We start from the raw sequence: 18,834 nt of genomic DNA, 5'->3' as shown, positions 1-18,834 counted from the left end.
CACATCTTGGCCCTCTCTGCTCCCATAGAAGTGGGGCGAGGCTTCCCCTGGCCCTTGGAGCCATACTCGGCACTGAAAGGCCAAGCTGGTTTGTCTGACACACTTACTCTCACCCGTCAGAGACACTCTCATGCCTATCAGCTGAATCATTGCATCTGGCAACTCTGGGAGGGAAGAGAACTATAAGATCTCTAGCAAGGAGCATCTTCTGAAATGGGCTTATCTAAACCCACAGAGCCCTGGGGGGAATTCTGGTTCACAGTCTACCTCGATGGGCCATCAAGGGTCATAGTGGTCCTAGGCCAAGGGATGAAGGAATGGGACAGAAAGCTCTTGCATCCTGTACAGAAGAAGTGTGTCTGCTTGTGACTAATACCTTTGGAAAGCAGTGTGGCCTGAGAATGGCTTACAGTTGTGGGGAAATTATCCCATGTTCCTGCCAAGGTCACTGGGGGCTGGGGGGGGGGAGCGTCTGGGCCAGCTGCCATGTAATTTAGATTTACAGAAGGAACTCATCTGGTATACCACCTGCCCCAAACTACTCTAAATTTAGTTGACCCCGCCACTGTCCCCATCAGCAGCCATTGCTGGGTTTCGCCTGTCTTTCCAGCATTTTTTTTACTGATTTCCAATTTTCTCCCCCAAGCCAAACAGCACACATTCTTGGGGCCAACAAAGTCTTCTTTCTCATATAGGGAGAAATAAAGGTGGAATCAAGCCCAGTTCAGTGCAGTTCAGTTCAGTTGCTCAGTCGTGTCCGACTCTTTGTGACCCCATGAATCGCAGCCCAAGAGAACAACGAGAAAATCCCTCTGTCCTCTCCCCTCCCCCCATACAGTCTGCGTGTCGGGGAGGGGCGGCTTTGCGACTGCATTTGTAACAAGAGCTCTGCACTGAGTAACAAGCGCCACTGGCTCCACGATCTCTCTCCCTAGTTCCAAATACTAATGATTCCTCAGAAGCCACTGTCTGAGTATCTGGAGTCTTGGCGGCTCCTGTTGTTCTGTAGCTCCTGGGCTGAAGAGTAATGTGCATTGTGACCTCTGAGCTGGAGGGACTTGGGGGCTGAGCTGGAGGGAAAGCACATTACCTGGTGTTGACAGCATCCCTGTTACCTAGGAAACAACAATCTTCCCTTTCTGTCAGTGGAGCATAAACATGAAAGAGAAAGGCTTTCTTCTCTGTGTTGGCCATTTCAGACACCCAGGGAAATTCAAAGTATGTAACTTATAGATTCGTGCAACGGGGCTTTTTGATCCGCAGTTGTGCCAAGCACCAGCTTTTTCACCAAATACTCGGTTTCCCTGCACCTCCCCATTCTGAATTGTGTTCCAGGTCACCACTTTCTAATTTTTAAAACATTTTATTTATTTTTAATTGGAGAATAATCACTTTACAATGTTGTGTTGGTTTCTGCCATACATCAACATGAAGCAGCCATAGATGTACCCGTGTCCCCTCCTTCTTGAACCTCCCTCCGAGCCCCTACCCCATCCTGCTCCTCTAGGTTGTCACAGAGCACCAGGTTGAGCTCCCTGTGTCCTATGGTAAATTCCCACTAGTTGTCTATTTTATACATGGTCATATATGGATTTCCAGCTACTCTCAATTTGTCCCGCCCTTTCCTTCCCCTGCTGTGTCCACAAGTCTCTGTGTCTGCAACTCCATCGCTGCCCTGTGAACAGGCTCATCAGTACCATCTTTCTAGATTCCATACATATGTGTTAATACATGATATTTGGGTTTCCCTGACTCAGATGGCTAAGACTCTGCCCTCAGTGCAAGAGACACGGGTTTGCTCCCTGGGTTGGGAAGATCCCTTGGAGAAGGGAACGGCTATCCACTCCAGTATTCTTGCCTGGGAAATCCCATGGACAGAGGAGTCTGGCAGACTAAAGTCCATGGGATCGGGGCTTCCCAGGTAGGGCTAGGGGTAAAGAACCCAGCTGCCAATATAGGAGATGTAAAAGATGTGGTTTCATTCCCAGGTGAGGAAGATCCCCTGGAGGAGGACGTGGCAACCCACTCCAAAATTCTTGCCTGGAGAATCTCATGGACAGAGGAGCCTGGAGGGCTACAGTCCACAGGGTTGCAAAGAGTTGGACAAAACTGAAGTGACTTAGCATATATGATACTTGTTTTTCTCTTTTTGACTTACTTCACTCTGTGTAATAGGCTCTTGTTTCATCCACTTCACTAGAACTGACTCATTCATTCCTTTTAATGGCTCAGTAATATCCCATTGTATGTATGTACCACAACTTCTTTATCCATTCATCTGTCAATGGACCTCTAGGTTGCTCCCATGTCTTGGCTATTGTAAATAGTGCTGCAATGAACACTGGGGCACATGTTCACCATTTTATCATTCACAGAAGTTTTGTTATTTAACAGTGCCTATAAGACACTGCTGAAACTAATTGCTCCCTTCCCCTTCACTTTATCTGCTCTCATGTCTGTGTCCTCCCTTCGAGGGGATGGACTCAAGCACCTTTGCATCCCTACCACTGAGATGGGTGTCAGCTGCTTGGTGAAGATGCCTAATGACTGTTGAAAGAAGGGACAGGCGCTGCCTTGTCCCTTTGACTTGTCTCACCATTCCAGAGAATTCTTTATCTCTTTATCTCCCTTGCTAGTTTTTGAGCAACTAGAGGGTAGAATCCTGCATCTAGTTACTTCTGCTTCCCTCAGAGCACTGTGTTTTGTGGGCCGTGGGTGCTTGGTGCAGGTTTAGGAATCCAGGGAACAAATACATTACCCAGTTTAAGTCTCTCCCGGGCAAACTCCCACTTGCTGGCATCATAAGGGAGCCGATCGCACTGCTCATCCAGGGGAACTTCATCCGGGTCCATGATAATCGACAGGTAGTCAGCTTTAATCTCAGAAGACGACTAAGGAATAAAGAGATCTCAGAGTCACCAACTAGGGAACAACTTAAACCCAAATATGTAATGTAAAACAATACTTGGCATCATCAGCTCCTATTTTGGTTCGTTGGATTGAAACCACATGGTCGGGAGCAGCATGTGCCCTCTGCATGCATGTAGATGCATCACACGCGAGCATGTGATTTCCATCAAGCCACTCCTTACTCTTTTCACAGTGTGTTTCTCTGGTACCCCTCCACTGTCCTGTCTCTGACAAAATGCACCCAGATTCTGCAGTGACCTTAATGCTTTTTCTTAAACAGTGATCAGAAACTCTCAGGTGGCTCAGTGGTAGAGAATCCAGCTGCCAATGCAGGAGAGGTGGGTTGATCCCTGGGTGGGGAAGATCTCCTGGAGAAGGGAAGGGTGGCCCATTCCAGTATCCTCGCCTGGGAAATTCCATGAATAGAGGAACCTGGTGGGCTATGGTCCATGGGGTCACAAAGAGTCGGACAGGACTTAGCGACTAAACCACCACCAAGCAGTGATCACATAATTCTTCTCTGAAAAAATGCAAAGTATTTTAATAAAATCATTCCAAACAATGACTATAAATAACTTTCCATGGTCATTCTCCAGGAATATGAGTGGCAGATGGGTCAGCAGTGGGTTGTGGCTTTTCTGCATTTGTAAGAAAGGCTAAAGTGGCCAAGTAAACCCAGGGTCCCTGGGACAGTGGAGAAGCACATTTCACGTGAAGTGGTTAAAGACACGCAGAAGGCCCCTTGGTTGCCGCAGCAACCTGAAAAGGCTAGAGTGAGATTAGAATAGGATTTACCTGGAGGAGTTACAGAAAAAGGGTTCTGAGCTCAGAACTTAAACACCAGTCAGTCAGCCCTCTGAAAGAATAATATAAAGGAATCCACCAGCAAGTAGGCTCCACAAGTTTCCTGGTGACCGAAATTTTGTGAGTCCCTATTCAGATGGACTGGATTCATTTGAACTGTTTGAGTATTTACATTAAAATTCATGTAAAATGCAAGGTTATTCAGCACATTGCAAGTTTATATATTTAGCATACATAGCTGTGACTCACAGGCAGGAAAAAGATGAAAAATGTACAAAAAGAAAATAGATTTGTCTTCAGTGAGAAATCAAAGTTAAGAAATAGTAAATATTTGCTATAAACAAAATTAAAAAAAAATAGAAGTTGATTATTTCAAAGGCAAAGGGGTGAGACTTATACACAGCTATATTCCAAGCTCTTTTGGCTACTGGTATAATAAGATGTCAAATAAATGAGGTGGCACCTACCTTCTAGTGCTTGTTTTATGTTGGTGATGCAAATGAAGCCCAGAACATACCCTTTATTTCAGATCATATGTAACCGGATTTACATTTGGTGTGTTGGGTTCACATTCATGGTTAATGTACCCTGTTCATATTAATTGATTGTAGAATTGGCTGCATTTCCGCAGGCAGGACAGAAAAGAAGTATGCTTGCCCATAGAGGCTGGGTTTTGATAACTCTTGTCTAGAAGTTACTTACACTTCATTTCAATGCATTTAGGGCCCTTCCTTTCTGCGCATTTCCCTAAACAGGATCAGAGTTGAGCAGAGAAGACAAACCTCCCCATCCATTCCACTTCACACCCGCCCACATTCTTTGGCCCTGACTCACCCCGTCCTGGACTGTCACAGCTCACCTCATCCATCACTCGCAATCTGCCTCTTTCTCACAAAAATTATCACTGAAATGTGTGACAGATAGCTCAGGGCAGGAAGATTGCCTGGCCTCCACAAAGAGTGGAAAATGGAGACAGATAGGGAGCACGTTTGTCATGAGCTGCGTTTGCCAGCATGGTAGACTGTGTGTGGGGGCACTTAAAGACACTAGTGTGAGGCTGCAGGGCTGGACAGTAGTGTTGTTTCCCACACCAGGGTCCTGGGTGCTCATGAGTGGCATGGATGGGAGCTTTGATGACTCCAGTTCTCAGCGTGTGCAATAGCCAAGGCCATGAGACACGATCTCCAGTCTTCCAAGAGCAGAGGAAGAGCTGCAGCCCAGCCAGGGACAGCTTTTGGTCCTGTGGGAGCTGAGAGAGGTGGGCAGGGGTAGTGACCGAGCCAGGGGAGCAGCCCACGGAAGACAGTCTGCCTACATGGCACCTGAGGAGTCCTATGGTTTGTCTTAAGGCAGATGAGAGGAGATACCCAACAGACCTTCAGGAAGGGCTTTGAGACGAGCCTGCTGGTAGAATCTTGGTTGACCAATGCTTATTCTTTCAACTGACAAAATCATGGAGCACCCACTGGGTGCTAGGCATGGAAATTGCTTGGTCAGGCGCTTCAGAGCCCAGACGTGGAGGCCTGGGTTGAATCAGAACCTACATATTACCTTGGGCAAGTTACTTAGCTTTATTAAGCCTAGTTTCCTTATCAGTAAGGCAGTGTCAGTGGTGGTACTTATCTCATAGAGTTGCTGTGAAAATCATGCAAAATAGTCTATGAAAAGCTATTTGAGGGGCCTAGTGTATAGCAAGCATGAATAAATATTAGCTTTAGTTGGCCTGTGCAGGGTGAGGATGAAAAGAGAAAATACAGTCCTTATCAGTGAGGAATTTACACAGCGGTTAGAGAAATCAGTTGGAGATATGTTTTTGATGCCTTGTTCCTCTTCGCCTTCCCAAACCAATTACTTCTCAAATCCTAAAGGCATTCTGTCATTGAGATGGTCATTTCTTGCCTTCATCCTTTCTAATTGACATTCAAATTTTCTAACTTTTTAGACATACAGGGGACCTCTTCGATTGAGTCCCAGAGTGCCTTTCCAGTGTTATTTCCACTAAGCTCCCATATGCAAAGTACCCAGACGTTGTCCCTAACCTGGGGAGTGGGCCAGAGTAAGGGTGGGCTGTTTTCCTACTGCTTTCCTTCCAGCCGCAACCTTCAAAGTCAGTCTCTAAACGGAGCTCTCTGAAGTCTCTCTGCCCTCTCTTCCTTTGAACTCTGCAGTCTTTGTACCGCCCTTGCAGATTTGGCAGGTCCCGCTGTTGTTAGATGTGTTTTCCTATATGATGTACCTCCCCTTTCCAAATCCCGTTGTTTAACTTTTGCTTCCTTCGAAAGCAGTGGCTTTCCTTGTCTTAAAGCCAGTTGCTCCACGCAGCAAAAGCCTTAGGTTATTTATTCACCACACAGGAGGGGCTGCCAGTCGACATACCAACCCTGGAAAGTATAACCTTCCTGGTTTCGAACAGCAAGTCTAAGGTCACACAACCTGAATTCAAAACTCAGCTGCGACTCTAACTAGCTGAGTGACTCTAGGCGGGTTACTTTACCTCTTTGAGCCTGTTTCCCTCTCCTTAAAATGGGAATAATAATATATTTATATCTTTGTGTTTTGTAAAGGACTGAGATATGACATAAAGAGCTCCCCAAATGTGCCACAAACACTCAAGACATAAAATGGTGAAAGTGATTTAAAGTGATTTTAAAAAAAATAATTAAAGCATAAGAGATGAGAAGCTTATTATGTTATGTAATGATTTTCTAATTCAGAACTACTTAAAGATAACTGTTTTTTTGATATATTTTTCTTCTATATATTTTATTTTAATATATTATCTTTTAACAGCAACCAAAACTAGCCTTTATAAATTAAAAAATTTAAATAAAAATAGTATAATCATTCTTAAAAAAAAAAAAAGACTTGCATGTTAATAAGGACTAATACAGCTCTAGAAATTGAGGAGGTCTCTCCTTGGTACTTTACAAGTCCTGTTGATTGTATCTCCTAAATATCCCTTCAAGTCTAATCCTTTGGACTAAGCGACCGTCATTTCTGACTTAGACTGCATTCTTCTGTTCACTGGGTTCTTCTCTATTCACTCTTGTCCTCTCTGGATCTTTCTCCTCATACAGCCTGAAATCGTCTTTCTAGACATAGGTCTCTCACACTTAAAATCACCTACCTTTGCTTAACCACCACCCCCCCACCCCCCACCAAGGCTTCCTCTTCTAAAACACAAAGGAAATTGCTTCCCGCGGCCTACAGGGCTGGCCTGGACAGCCTCTCCTCTCCTGCCTCCCCTGTCCGTCGTCCCCACCTCTGCCCGGGTCAGTCTGTCCTCCTCACCGCATCTCCTCTGCCTGCAGACTTCGCCTCCCTTACATGCTATGTAGTCGGCTGACTCCGGTCACCGCTTGACGTCTGCCTGAGCTACAGTCAGTCTCTCCCCAGACTACACACAGCAGCCTCTCCTCTGCTCTGTCACCAGAGAGCCCTACACAGGGCCTGGCCTCTGCCCTGAACGGGCGCCTGGGAAGTATTTAAGGCATGAATGAACGAATGAGTGTTGGCTCGTTGCCCCCTCCCTCCCCACCCAATAAACTTCAGAGAAGCACAGGTTATGCTAACAGGCCTAACGATAGGAATCTGATGTCTTGAATTCCAACCTGAGCCTCACACGCTGAAGAACTTAATTTTAACATGGGGCTCAGAGTATGGAACAGCAGACAGAGATAAGACAGAGGTGGGTCTTTATTTTGCCTTTTCCTTTTTGTCTCTCAGCAGAGAGTGAGATTAAGAAAATGAATATTTCTCAGATCTCGTGTGGACTTTACAGACTTCCTTTTACACTGAAGATGTTCCTTCTATGTGTGGGACACAGTCATCTGTTCATTGTTCTAGCTTTTTATTTTTTGAAAACCCCACGTTAGGGTGAGAAGTTTGTTTTTTGGATTTTCTTTTTTTTTTGGCCATCAGGCATGCGGGATCTTCATTCCCTGGCCAGGGATTGAACCCTTGCCCCCTGCAGTGGAAGCGTGGAGTCTTAACTGCTGGACAAACAGGGAAGGAAGTCCTGAGAGACGGTTTAATGATTCATCTGGCATGTTCACCTGTTCAGGGCCTGCTCTGGACATCAGGCATTTGGGGGAGCAGGCATTTTTGGGGGAAATCGAGCATGATGCTGCTACAGCAGGAGTGCCACTGGGCCTTGTGGCAGATTTTTGCCAAAAGGAGCATAGAATTTCATCTGAAATATTCTTACCCTTTTCAGTTTTCGGATAAAAAGCGTTAACAGGAGCCAGAAGAGGGTTGCAGCCACACAGGTGCACGTCAGAGTGATGAGCTCCAGGTTGGACTTGTCCGAGGTCCCTGGAGAGAGAAAAACACCAAGAGGCTGCTAAACAGCAGCTCACAACCCCTGGGTCTGTGATTTGACAGAAAAAGGTCAGTGGCCCCCAAGTGCTTCATCAGGGCGAACACAATTGGCTCCCAGCACAGAGCCTCTCACCTTCTGGGTCAGGCAGGGTTCACGCTATTATCGTTATAAACTCACATGGAAATGAAAAGACTTTCCAGAAATGTTGCTGTGGAGTTTGCCAACAACTCCAGAAATAGTGAGTTAAAAGCCAGAGGAGAAATTAAAAATGGGAAAAAAGATTAAGGCAGGAACAAGACCTCATTAAAGTGCTAAATCTGGACGATGTGAAATCTCCCTAATGGGTTTGAGAGGAAATTCTAAAGAAAAAAAAAAAAAAAAAAAGAACATAAAAAGTCTCCTTGGGGAATCACAAACTTCTTCAAAGTAGACTTTAAAAATAAAAATAAAGCTCCAGGACTGTCACAATCACCCACTCACTCCTCTTGGAACAGACAGGCCAACCCTCTGGGTCTGACCACTCATGTCTGGATCTCTCATGTCCGAGGCTCCTCCTCAGGCGGAGCTGAGCCAAGGGACCTGCTGGAGCTGATTCTTCCCCATCACATTGTTCCTCAGAATTGGCGATGAAAGCTGAGCACTGTTTCTCCACGACCAGAAAGAAAAGACCCAAGGTATCCAAGAGAAGCTTCCAGAGAGGATCTTCCTTGGGATTTAAAGGAATGCCCCAGTGAGCCAGGACCGAGGTTCCCTGCTTCTCGATGCCAGGGGAGTGTCCTGGGAGCTCTAAAGGGATGCCCTTGTCCTTGACCTTCATGGGTAGTAGTTTAGTCACTAAGTCGTATCCGACTCTTGCGACCCCATGGACTGTAGCCCACCAGGCTCCTCAGTCCATGAGATTTTCCAGGCAAGAATACTCGAGTGGGTTTCCATTTCCTTCTCCAGGGGGTCTTCCCGACCCAGGAATCGAACCTGGGTCTCCTGCATTGCAGGTGGATTTTTTTACCGACTGAGCTGTGAGGGAAGCCCATTCAAGGGAGACAGAGACTTAGTATCAAGTGAGGCCAAGATCAAGTGAAACTTATTCCCTTTAGAAATTGTGAGGCAATTTCCTGGTGGGCCAGTGGTTCGATCCCTGGTTGGGGAACTAAAATCCTGCATGCTATGTTCCATGGCACCTCCTGCCCTGCACCGCACCGCCCCCCGCAACCCCCAAGACATGGTGATGTGGATGATGGTATTTTTTATTGAGCACTTACTATGCATCAAGTCCTCACACCTGCCTATGAAGCAGGGGAGCAAGAAATATCCCCATTTCATGGATAAAGGCTTCATTGGCGGTAGGCGGGGGAGCTCTTGGTTTATTTTAACTTAATTATTTGACTGTGCTGAGTTTTATTTGCAGCATCCGGGACCTTTGATCTTCCTTGTGGTGTGTGGGATCTTGTTCCCTGACCAGGGATCGAACCGGGGGCCCCTGCATTTTTTGAGCACAGAGTGAGCCACAGGACCACCAGGGAAGTCCCTGGGCTCTTTGTTTTAATTCAGTGAAGATGTACTGAATCCGACTCCAGGCAAGGAGATGGGTGGGTAACTCAGGGAAAGCTGTTGCTATCAGGAGCTCACTTACAACCCAACCAGGAGGCTTAAGGCAAATGGAAAGAAATGAGGTGCAGAAAGTTTGGAGGTTGAGGGAGAGGTGACACTTGAAATGGATCTTGACCTACAGGGGTGAAGGCAGGGGAAGGCACTATAGGCAGAGGGAAGGTGTGAGTGATGACCCAGAACTGGGAAATGGTAGGGCTCTGATGGAGGTGGGACAAGAGGCAGGGAAAGAATTCTGAGCATCCCTGTGGTCTCAACTCAGTGCCTCGGGCAGCTGGAGCCACTGCAGCTTCTCTGCCCGGAACAGGAGCAAGTATACAAGCTAAAAACTGGAGCCTCTTTCCTCTTCTCCATTCAGCTCCCATGTACAAAGAGTCCCTGTGGGCCACAGTCCCCGCCACGGTGTGTCTTCTCATCCGGAGGGGACTCTGGCATTTCCTCTCTTTTCAGCCCACCCCCAGTTCCTGTTCATTCTGCTTCCATGGCTCATGAAATCCTCTCCTCCTGTCCTACCGCAGGATCACCACCTAAGTCAAGGCCCCTGCAGTACCCCTGAATGACCGCAGCAGCTTCCTAGCCAGCCTCGAGCCCCCAGTCTCTTCTCTGCTCAAGCCCACGAGATCTTGCCGAATCACAGATTCCATCCTGCTGTTCAGTCACTCAGTCATGTCTGACTCTTTGCAACCCTATGGACTGCAGCATGCCAGGCTTCCCTGTCCTTCATCATCTCCCAGAGTTTGCTCAAAATCATGTCCATTGAGTTGGTGATATCACCCAACCATCTCATCCTCAGCCGCCCCCTTCTCCTCCTGCCCTCAGTCTTTCCCAGCATCAGGGTCTTTTCCAGTGAGTCAGTTCTTCGCATCAGGTGGCCAAAGTATTGGAGCTTCAGCTTCAGCATCAGTGTTTCCAATGAATATTCAGGACTGATTTCCTTTAGCATTGACTGGTTTGAACTCCTTGCTGTCTAAGGGACTCTCAAGAGTCCTCTCCAACACCACAATTCGAAAATATTAATTCTTGAGTGCTCAGCCTTCTTTATGGTCCAACTCTTACATCTGTACATGACTACTGGAAAAACCACAGCTTTGACTGTATGGACCTTTATCAACAAAGTGATGGGGCTCCTTAAATTCCATCATTGCTGCCTACTCCCGGCACTGTCAGGAGAGAAACCCAAGCTCTTACATCCTGTCTGCCCAACCTCACCTGTTTCTTCATCTCCTGCTGCCCAACCATCCCCCCACATGCTCTACTTCAAAATACTTGTAGTTTCATAAATAGACCAGCCCTTCCAACTCTGTGCTTCTGCCTTCACTGTTTCTCTACCAGGATATCAACTTCCCAGGGGTGAGGTCACACCTTACTCGTTGTCCCCACTCACCAACTGAGTGGATAAGTCATACTTTGATTTGTCTCTAGAGAGTTTCATGAAGCTTTCAAAGGGTTCAGGCCAAATTCCCATTCTCGTATATTCACCCAATAAGCATATAGAACATCACCCAAGTGCCAGGCTCTGCCCTGGGGGCTGGAATGTGGTGGTAAATGAAGGGGCACGGAAAGGAGCTCATGGTCTGGTGTTCAGGTATGAACGGACAGGTGTGTTCAGAGCTCTGAGTGAAGCAGCAGTAGGCGGTTCTCTGGTTCACAGTCATGCCTCTGGTGCAGAGGACAGTGCCTGGCATGCGGTAGGCAGGCATCCTGAAAGTGTTGGTTGAATGAATGAGTGGACTTGGCTTCATTTGCTGCTCTGGCAGCTTGTGGTTATTCTTCCCTGGATCTCATGAGATAAACTGAGAAATTTCCAGGCATGACCCCCTCTTCTCTCAGTACGGGTCCTCTCGATGGGAAGACAATAAATGCAAGTTAATGAGTTTGGGTTTCCTTGGGTTTCCCAGGTGGCACTAGTGGTAAAGAATCCACCTGCAATGCTGGAGATGCAGAGATGCAGGTTCAATCCCTGGGTCGGGAAGATCTCCTAGAGGAGGAAATGGCAACCCACTCCAGTATTCTTGCCTGGAGAATCCCATGGACAGAGGAGTCTGGTGGGCTGCAGTCCAGGGGGTCACAAAGAGTTGGACAAGACTGAACAACTGAGCATTTATGAGCCCCTGAGGTGAGAGATTTAATGTTTCCTCTCAGTATTCTCACACACACACACGTGTCTTTGCTTATGCTGCAGATATGTTTTATGTAACCAAAAACCAGACTGGGACCTGCTTGGGACACAGTGGCCTTTGGCTGCTGGAGGAGCCGAGAACATCTTGGGACTGAGCACAGTCTGCATACAGTCTCTGCAAGGACTGACCTAGAGAGACCCCGCTCACGGTGGGAACTTTCCCACTGCATTCCCAGGGGCAGGAAGTTGACCCCCGAAGTAATTCCACAGTCCTTACTCAGGCAGATTCCTTGCAGTGGGACTGAATGTGTCCGGGTGCACTTAGGCATTTAAGGAATCAGCTCATTAAAAACATCTTCGATGAACACTGGTTAGAAGGGAAAGGTCTATTTAATACTGTTACTGTTTTTTGAAAACTGAACTCATTTTGTGAGACCTGGTATCCAGGCTCTGCCTCTGTCTCGTCCGGTAACTTGATTTTCATCTTCGCTTGGAAAGTAACCATGAGGATCATCCGCTGTAGGTTGACCTAAGTCAGCAGCATCTCTTCCCATCCACTGTCGGCTGTGTTTTCAGGGGTCAGACATCCACACACTGGCCTGCCCTGGACCCAGCTTCACCTCGCTGGTGTCAGCTCATGAACATGGTGCATGAAACAGCCCAGCTGTACATGGCGGGCGTAGGAGGCAGGGGAACATGGGTGGATTTGACAATAACAGGACTTAGCGCTGGATCTCAGGGCTGTCCCTCATGTCTGGTGGGTGTTAGAGCGCCGCATGGACGTGGCATGAGGATGTTTTTATATGGGATAAAGACAAGAAGGTGGCTGATTCAAAGAGGTCAGGTATTTGTACCTCTTATTTCAGATTGCGGACCGGGCTGCCCAGAACGTGCCATGTCAGTTACCCTCCCGGGCTTTGGCCCGTCCCTGCTGGGGTAGGATGGGCAGGCAGGGGAAGGGCTGAGTTCTGAAGGTGGCGTGTCTTTCTAGAGTCTGCAGAGCTGGGCTGTGTCCTGCCGTCCTGCCCTGAGCCTTTCTGACGGTGGTGGGCAGTGCTGTCTGCATGGGACTCAGGCTGTGTGACATGGCAGCATCATCCCGGCCGGGACACATGGCTCTTTGTGGCCCCAGACCACCTGAGTGAACGGGCAGCCGAACTGGGTAGCTCAACTTATGCGGTGTAGCCGGGTGGTGCCTCCTAAGAAGTGAGGGCAACTCCCCAGCAAGCGGCCAGGGCCCCAGCCCCAGGCCTGCCTTGACTCCAGAGAAGGAAGTCTTTCCCTGACCCTGCACACAGCTGTGAGTGCCGGGGACTCTGTGCACCAGCCCCGTCCCTAAAGTGTGGACGTGCCAACAGCACCCCACCTCACAGGGGAGATGGATAAAACTAGGTGTTATTTTGGAGGCTTCACTCTCTTTTCCTTTTAAAATATCCTCTTATTACTTCTTGTTTTTATTTATTTTTTATTTTCTTTTTGGCCATGCTATGTGGCATGTGGACTTCCCTGGTGGCTCAGACGGTAAAGAATCCGCCTGTAATGCGGGAGACACAGGTTTCATCCCGGGGTGGAGAAGATTCCCTGGAAAAGAGAATGGCTACCCACTCCAGTATTCTTGCCTTGAGAATTCCGTGACAGAGGAGTCTGGTGGGCTGTATAGTCCATGGGGTCACAAAGAGTCAAACACGACTGAACGACTAACACACACACACACACACAGCATGCAGAACGTTAGTTCCCTGACCAGGCATCGAACCCATGCCCCCTGCGTTGGGAGCACAGAGTCTTAACCACTGGACCACCAGGGAAGTCCTCCTCTTATTACTTTTTGTACTTCAAGTGCAACATAATTTTTTTTCATCCAAATATATTATGTAAAACACAATTTGCTTTTCCTTCTAAAACTAATCAGACTTTGACCCAAGTACTGACCATTTTCTGTAAACCACTGAGTTACTTTCCCTGAGAAACTGGCCTAACATTCAGCATGGCTTAGGAGTTATTCTCTGGTTCTGGTGTTGTTTTAATTTGAGGGAACCATTCATGTTGGTTTATTGCCCATTATGCTATTGGGACATCAAGAGAAGGGTGTGTTTCCTGCCAATAGCAGGAGAAGCAGGAGATGTGGGTTCGACCCCTGGGTTGGGAAGATCCCCTGGAGGAGGGCATGGCAACCCACTCCTGTACTCTTGCCTGGAGAATTCCATGGACAGAGGAGCCTGGTGGGCTTCAGTCCATGGGGTCGCACAGAGTTAGACATGACTGAAGTGACTGAGCACACACACATACACACACTTACTTTTAGGTATACATACGAATTGTGAAGCCTTATATGTATACTTGGAGAAGGCAATGGCACCCCACTCCATTACTCTTGCCTGGAAAATCCCATGGATGGAGGAGCCTGGTAGGCTGCAGTCCATGGGGTCACTAAGAGTTGGACACGACTGAGCGACTTCACTTTCACTTTTCACTTTCATGCATTGGAGGAGGAAATGGCAACCCACTCCAGTGTTCTTGCCTGGAGAATCCCAGGGATGGGGAGCCTGGTGGGCTGCTGTCTACAGGGTTGCACAGAGTTGGACACGACTGAAGCGACTTAGCAGCAGCATATGTATACTACATAATTTGGTATACAGACACCAACTTGGGAAGTGAGGTATGGACATACTGTATTTGGATTAAATTTGAAGTACATTTCAAGAGGAACTTTAGGTAAAGATACTTAAAATTGCAATTCTATCAGTTCTATAACACATTTTTATCACAGTAAGTTAAAGCCTTAGGTCAAATAGCAATTTTGTGGCCTGGAACACCATTTGTGTGACTTACTGGCTAAGTCTAGAAAAAGTATAATACAGCAAGTTTTGTTGAAATGAAATTCAATGTATCATATTAACAAATAAGGTGTGCATGCTAAGTTGCTTCAGTTGTGTCCAACTCTGTGTGACCCTCTGGACTGTAGCCTGCCATTCTCCTCATATATTTGAGAAGCTTTTATCATATGCCATATGCACTGTTAAGTTTGTTAATCCTTCCAGCAACCCTGTATGGTTGGCATGCCATAATTCACACCCATTTTGCAGATGAGCAAACTGAGGCTCCAGGAGGGAAATCATCTGTCCAGGGTTGCATGGCTCGTGGGCAGGGACACACCTGACTTCAGAACGGGGCCTCTTCCCCACCAGGTGGAGGGGCGGGCGAGTGGAATGGTTAAATAGGGACCCAGTTCTCAGTGCCGCCACTTCCCAGCTTTGTAACCCTGGACAGAGTCCTCACCCTCTTGGGGCCTCAGATTCTCACTTGTAAGTAGAAAAGAAAACCCTCCTTGGATTGTTACAAACGCGAAGAAGACTGATGCATATTACGTGCTTAAAATGGTGCACTGCACGGTCAACAAGTGTGAGATGTTCTCACTGAATTCCAGCACCATTTTTTGCATTCTCGATCAAGGCCAGCTTTCTGTCATTGTTTAGGTTTCAGTACAAAGGCATGCACAGCCTGCCCCCAGCCCTCCAGGGTGAAATCGGGGAGCTGCCAGCTCAACTGTCTCCCTCCTCTCCTGGGGAAACCCATGAGAGGAGTGACACCAGTCACCAATATCTCCGTGTGAATTAGTTTATCACACCCTTCCTAGTGCCAGGAGAGCCAGGGCAGAGAGCTGTGTCAGAGGAGGCTCAGAAGGATGGGGGCGGGGGGAGAAGGATAGAGGGGAGAGGCTAGTCCCTAAGACGAGTCTGTTCCAACCTTTTCCTTCTCTTTACGTTTGGGACTTTGTTAAGGAATGTAGCGTATCCTTCCTGCCGTGTGTGTCCTTTCCTGAAATGTGTCACTGAGGGGTTATTGTGGCACAAAATTCACAAACCACACCTGTTTGCATCCATCAGTCATCCTCAAAAAATGTTACAGGGGCTTCCCTGGTGGTCCAGTGGTTAAGAATCCACCTTGCGAGGCGGGGGATGTGGGTTTGATTACTCGTCAGGGAACTAAGATCCCACATGCTCTAGAGCAAGTACTGAGCTCCCTGTGCTGCAAAGAAGACCTGACACAAGCCCCCAAAATAAATAAGCTTTTAACAAATGTTAAAAATGGTAGCTATTCTTCAAGTTGTTTTCTCTTGCATAATTACAAATGCTATTATTATGCTTTGCTATTATTTCAATAGCAAAGCCTAAATGTGTTAGAAGAATGTGTGTATATGTATATTGGGTTGGCCAAAAAGTTCAAGTTTTTCAGTGACACTGTATAAGAACCTGAATGAATTTTTTTGGCCAACCCAACACATATACACATACATATATGTATATCGATATAGTGGTTATTACTTAGAGTAATAAAATACAGTTTATTTTAAATCCTCAGATGAAAATGTGTCCCCCTTGCATTGTAACAGTCCCCTTGAGTTCCATGGACTATGGAGGGCTGTTAATTTCAGAAACTATTCTGGTTAGTAACAGTTTTTTTGCTGTTGTTTTTAATATTAGCACTTCCCCTTTGAGCTCTCCACATGTGCTTCTGGGCAGTCCAAACCAAACAAGACCTGTGATTATTTAAAGAAGCCACTTTGATTCCCCAGTCCACTCATCCTTTTCAGATACAAAAATAACACATTGTTTTATCTAGGAGTATAAGAATCCTTTTTCAAAGGAAATAAAAAGAGCAGACAGTTTCCTTCCTGGCTAATGCGTGAACCTCTTTCAATCTGTTAAACATAGCCACAGACACAACTTATTTGCCCGGCTTCACTTCCTAAACTCAACCTGACAAGATACAGGTCAGGGGGAGGGTCTAGGTTGCATATATTAGGAAGCCAAGTCTGTAGCTTGATGCACCTAATTCATAGCCACCAGAGAGAGAAGCAGTGATTTAGACTCCAGACGCAAGAATCTCATTTCACTGATGAAATTACTAAGCAGGTACCGCCTTTAATTGTTCTGAACAGCATCCAAGGATCAAAAAAAATTTTTTTTCAAGGATCAGATTTTTATTCCATGAGCCCAGAGTACTTCTAGTCAAGATATTGCATCTAATTTGTAAGGTCCACATAATATCAACTTTCAGAAATTCTTCCTATTCAAGATTATCTTCTTCTAGGGAGCTGAAACCTGCCTCCTTGAAACGTTGCCACCATCTCCCTCTCTTGGTTCTGCTTCTCTTTTCTGGAGTGTTAAAGGGTAAGGCCAGTGTCTCCTCTGTCTGATAATGCCTTAAATATTTGCAGAAAACAGTCGTGTCACCCCCTCTCTCCAAGTTGACTCATTTTTAGACTAAACATCCTCCTTTCCTTGTGCTGTCTTATCATTATAAGGATATGGCTTCATCTGTTTATGCTTCTCTTAGAAATGGGTATGGATATTTCAGGTGTGGTTTGATGATGGCTGATCAGGTAATTTCTCAGCTAACCATGATTTTTCAGCAGAGAGGCTAGATACAGCAGTCACTCTGAGAGCAGGAAAAAAGCTGCAAAAGAGAGCAAAGGAGGAGGAAAGAGAACTATAAAAAGCAAACATAAGGACTCAAAAAAGCATGGCTGTTGGGGGCAATTAGGGTGAAAGTAAGGAGCCATGTACAAAGTAGCTGCAGCTACCTTGCAAATTACACCATTTCTCTAAGTGATATTGAAGACTGATGCCTCATGAGGAAAAAGAGGTCATGAATCAAAAGGACCAATTCCTCCTGGTATGGGAGGAATCAGTTCTGACCCCACCAAAAGGATAAATGATTTGCATCAACTCTCCCCCTGAAATTATCTAAAACAACTGGATATTTTAAAAAATCTTCATAAAAGTTTAAAGCAATCTGACGTAACAGGCCAAACTATGCATGAAAGTGGGAATGAAGTAGGGCTGAGGAAGATTGGGAAGGCATTTATACTCTGAGGGTTTTTACAGACCCTTATAAATAGCAGATTCAGTTTTCATGGCTTCCCAGAGTGTGGGGGACTGGAAACGAAACTCAGGGTCCTCACAGGGGAGGGATATCTCGTGGAAAATCACTGCAGATGGTGACTGCAGCCATGAAATTAAAAGACGCTTACTCCTTAGAAGGAAAGTTATGACCAACCTAGATAGCATATTCAAAAGCAGAGACATTACTTTGCCAACAAAGGTCTGTATAGTCAAGGCTATGGTTTTTCCTGTGGTCATGTATGGATGTGAGAGTTGGACTGTGAAGAAGGCTGAGTGCCAAAGAATTGATGCTTTTGAACTGTGGTGCTGGAGAAGACTCTTGAGAGTCCCTTGGACTGCAAGGAGATCCAACCAGTCCATTCTGAAGGAGATCAGCCCTGGGATTTCTTTGGAAGGAATGATGCTAAAGCTGAAACTTCAGTACTTTGGCCACCTCATGCAAAGAGTTGACTCATTGGAAAAGACTCTGATGCTGGGAGGGATTGGGGGCAGGAGGGGAAGGGGACAACGGAGGATGAGATGGCTGGATGGCATCACTGACTCGATGGACGTGAGTCGGAGTGAACTCCGGGAGTTGGTGATGGACAGGGAGGCCTGGCATGCTGCGATTCATGGGGTCGCAAAGAGTCGGACATGACTGAGCGACTGAACTGAACTGAAGCCTGGCATGCCAGAAAGCAACCCTCCTCAGGGTAAAAGTAAAGTTACCTACCTCTAAATGAGAACTGACTGCATAAACAAAAATAATACTACGTGGCTATAAGCAGATGGGATTAGCAGATGCAAACTATTACATGTAGAATGGATAAACAACACGGTCCTACTGTATAGCACAGGGAAATATATTTAATATTCTGTGATAAAGCATAATGGAAAGAATGTGAAAAAGAATGTGTGTCTATGTATAACTGAATTACTTTGCCGTATAGTAGGAATTAACATAATATTGTAAATCAACTGTACTTCAACAGAATAAAATGTTTTAAAAAGTAACCAGTTTCTCACAGAAGTCAATGGACTAGTCAATAGGAACTGTTGAGAATTATTTAGACTTTGTCATTGCCAAGGGTAATATGGATGTGGGAGGTCCAGAATTACTCATAACTCACTGCCTTCTTTCCTGCCTCATTCACTTGGCTAATCCAACATCCTGCAAGGCTTCGTTC

The 18,834-nt window shown here is 46.4% G+C and overlaps 1 protein-coding gene across 2 annotated transcripts in view; it reads right to left on the bottom strand.

The window, feature by feature from the left end:
- The window catches only part of FLT1 (fms related receptor tyrosine kinase 1), a 208,410-nt gene that overhangs the window by 37,655 nt on the left and 151,921 nt on the right, over window positions 1-18,834 (bottom strand). Inside the window, exons 17-18 of one of the 2 annotated variants that reach the window (XM_005902171.2) lie at window positions 7,922-8,028; window positions 2,759-2,891 (exon numbers count right to left, since the gene is read on the bottom strand). In XM_005902171.2, coding sequence (XP_005902233.2) covers window positions 2,759-2,891; window positions 7,922-8,028 — 240 coding nt within the window. Of the gene's footprint in view, window positions 1-2,758; window positions 2,892-7,921; window positions 8,029-16,768; window positions 17,220-18,834 lie in introns of those variants that run through there. The other variant, XM_070380477.1, reaches the window with a different exon arrangement.

This window comes from Bos mutus, chromosome 12, assembly GCF_027580195.1.
Source record: "Bos mutus isolate GX-2022 chromosome 12, NWIPB_WYAK_1.1, whole genome shotgun sequence".
Lineage (NCBI taxonomy): Eukaryota > Metazoa > Chordata > Mammalia > Artiodactyla > Bovidae > Bos > Bos mutus.
This window is presented reverse-complemented; position numbering and strand designations above follow the sequence as displayed.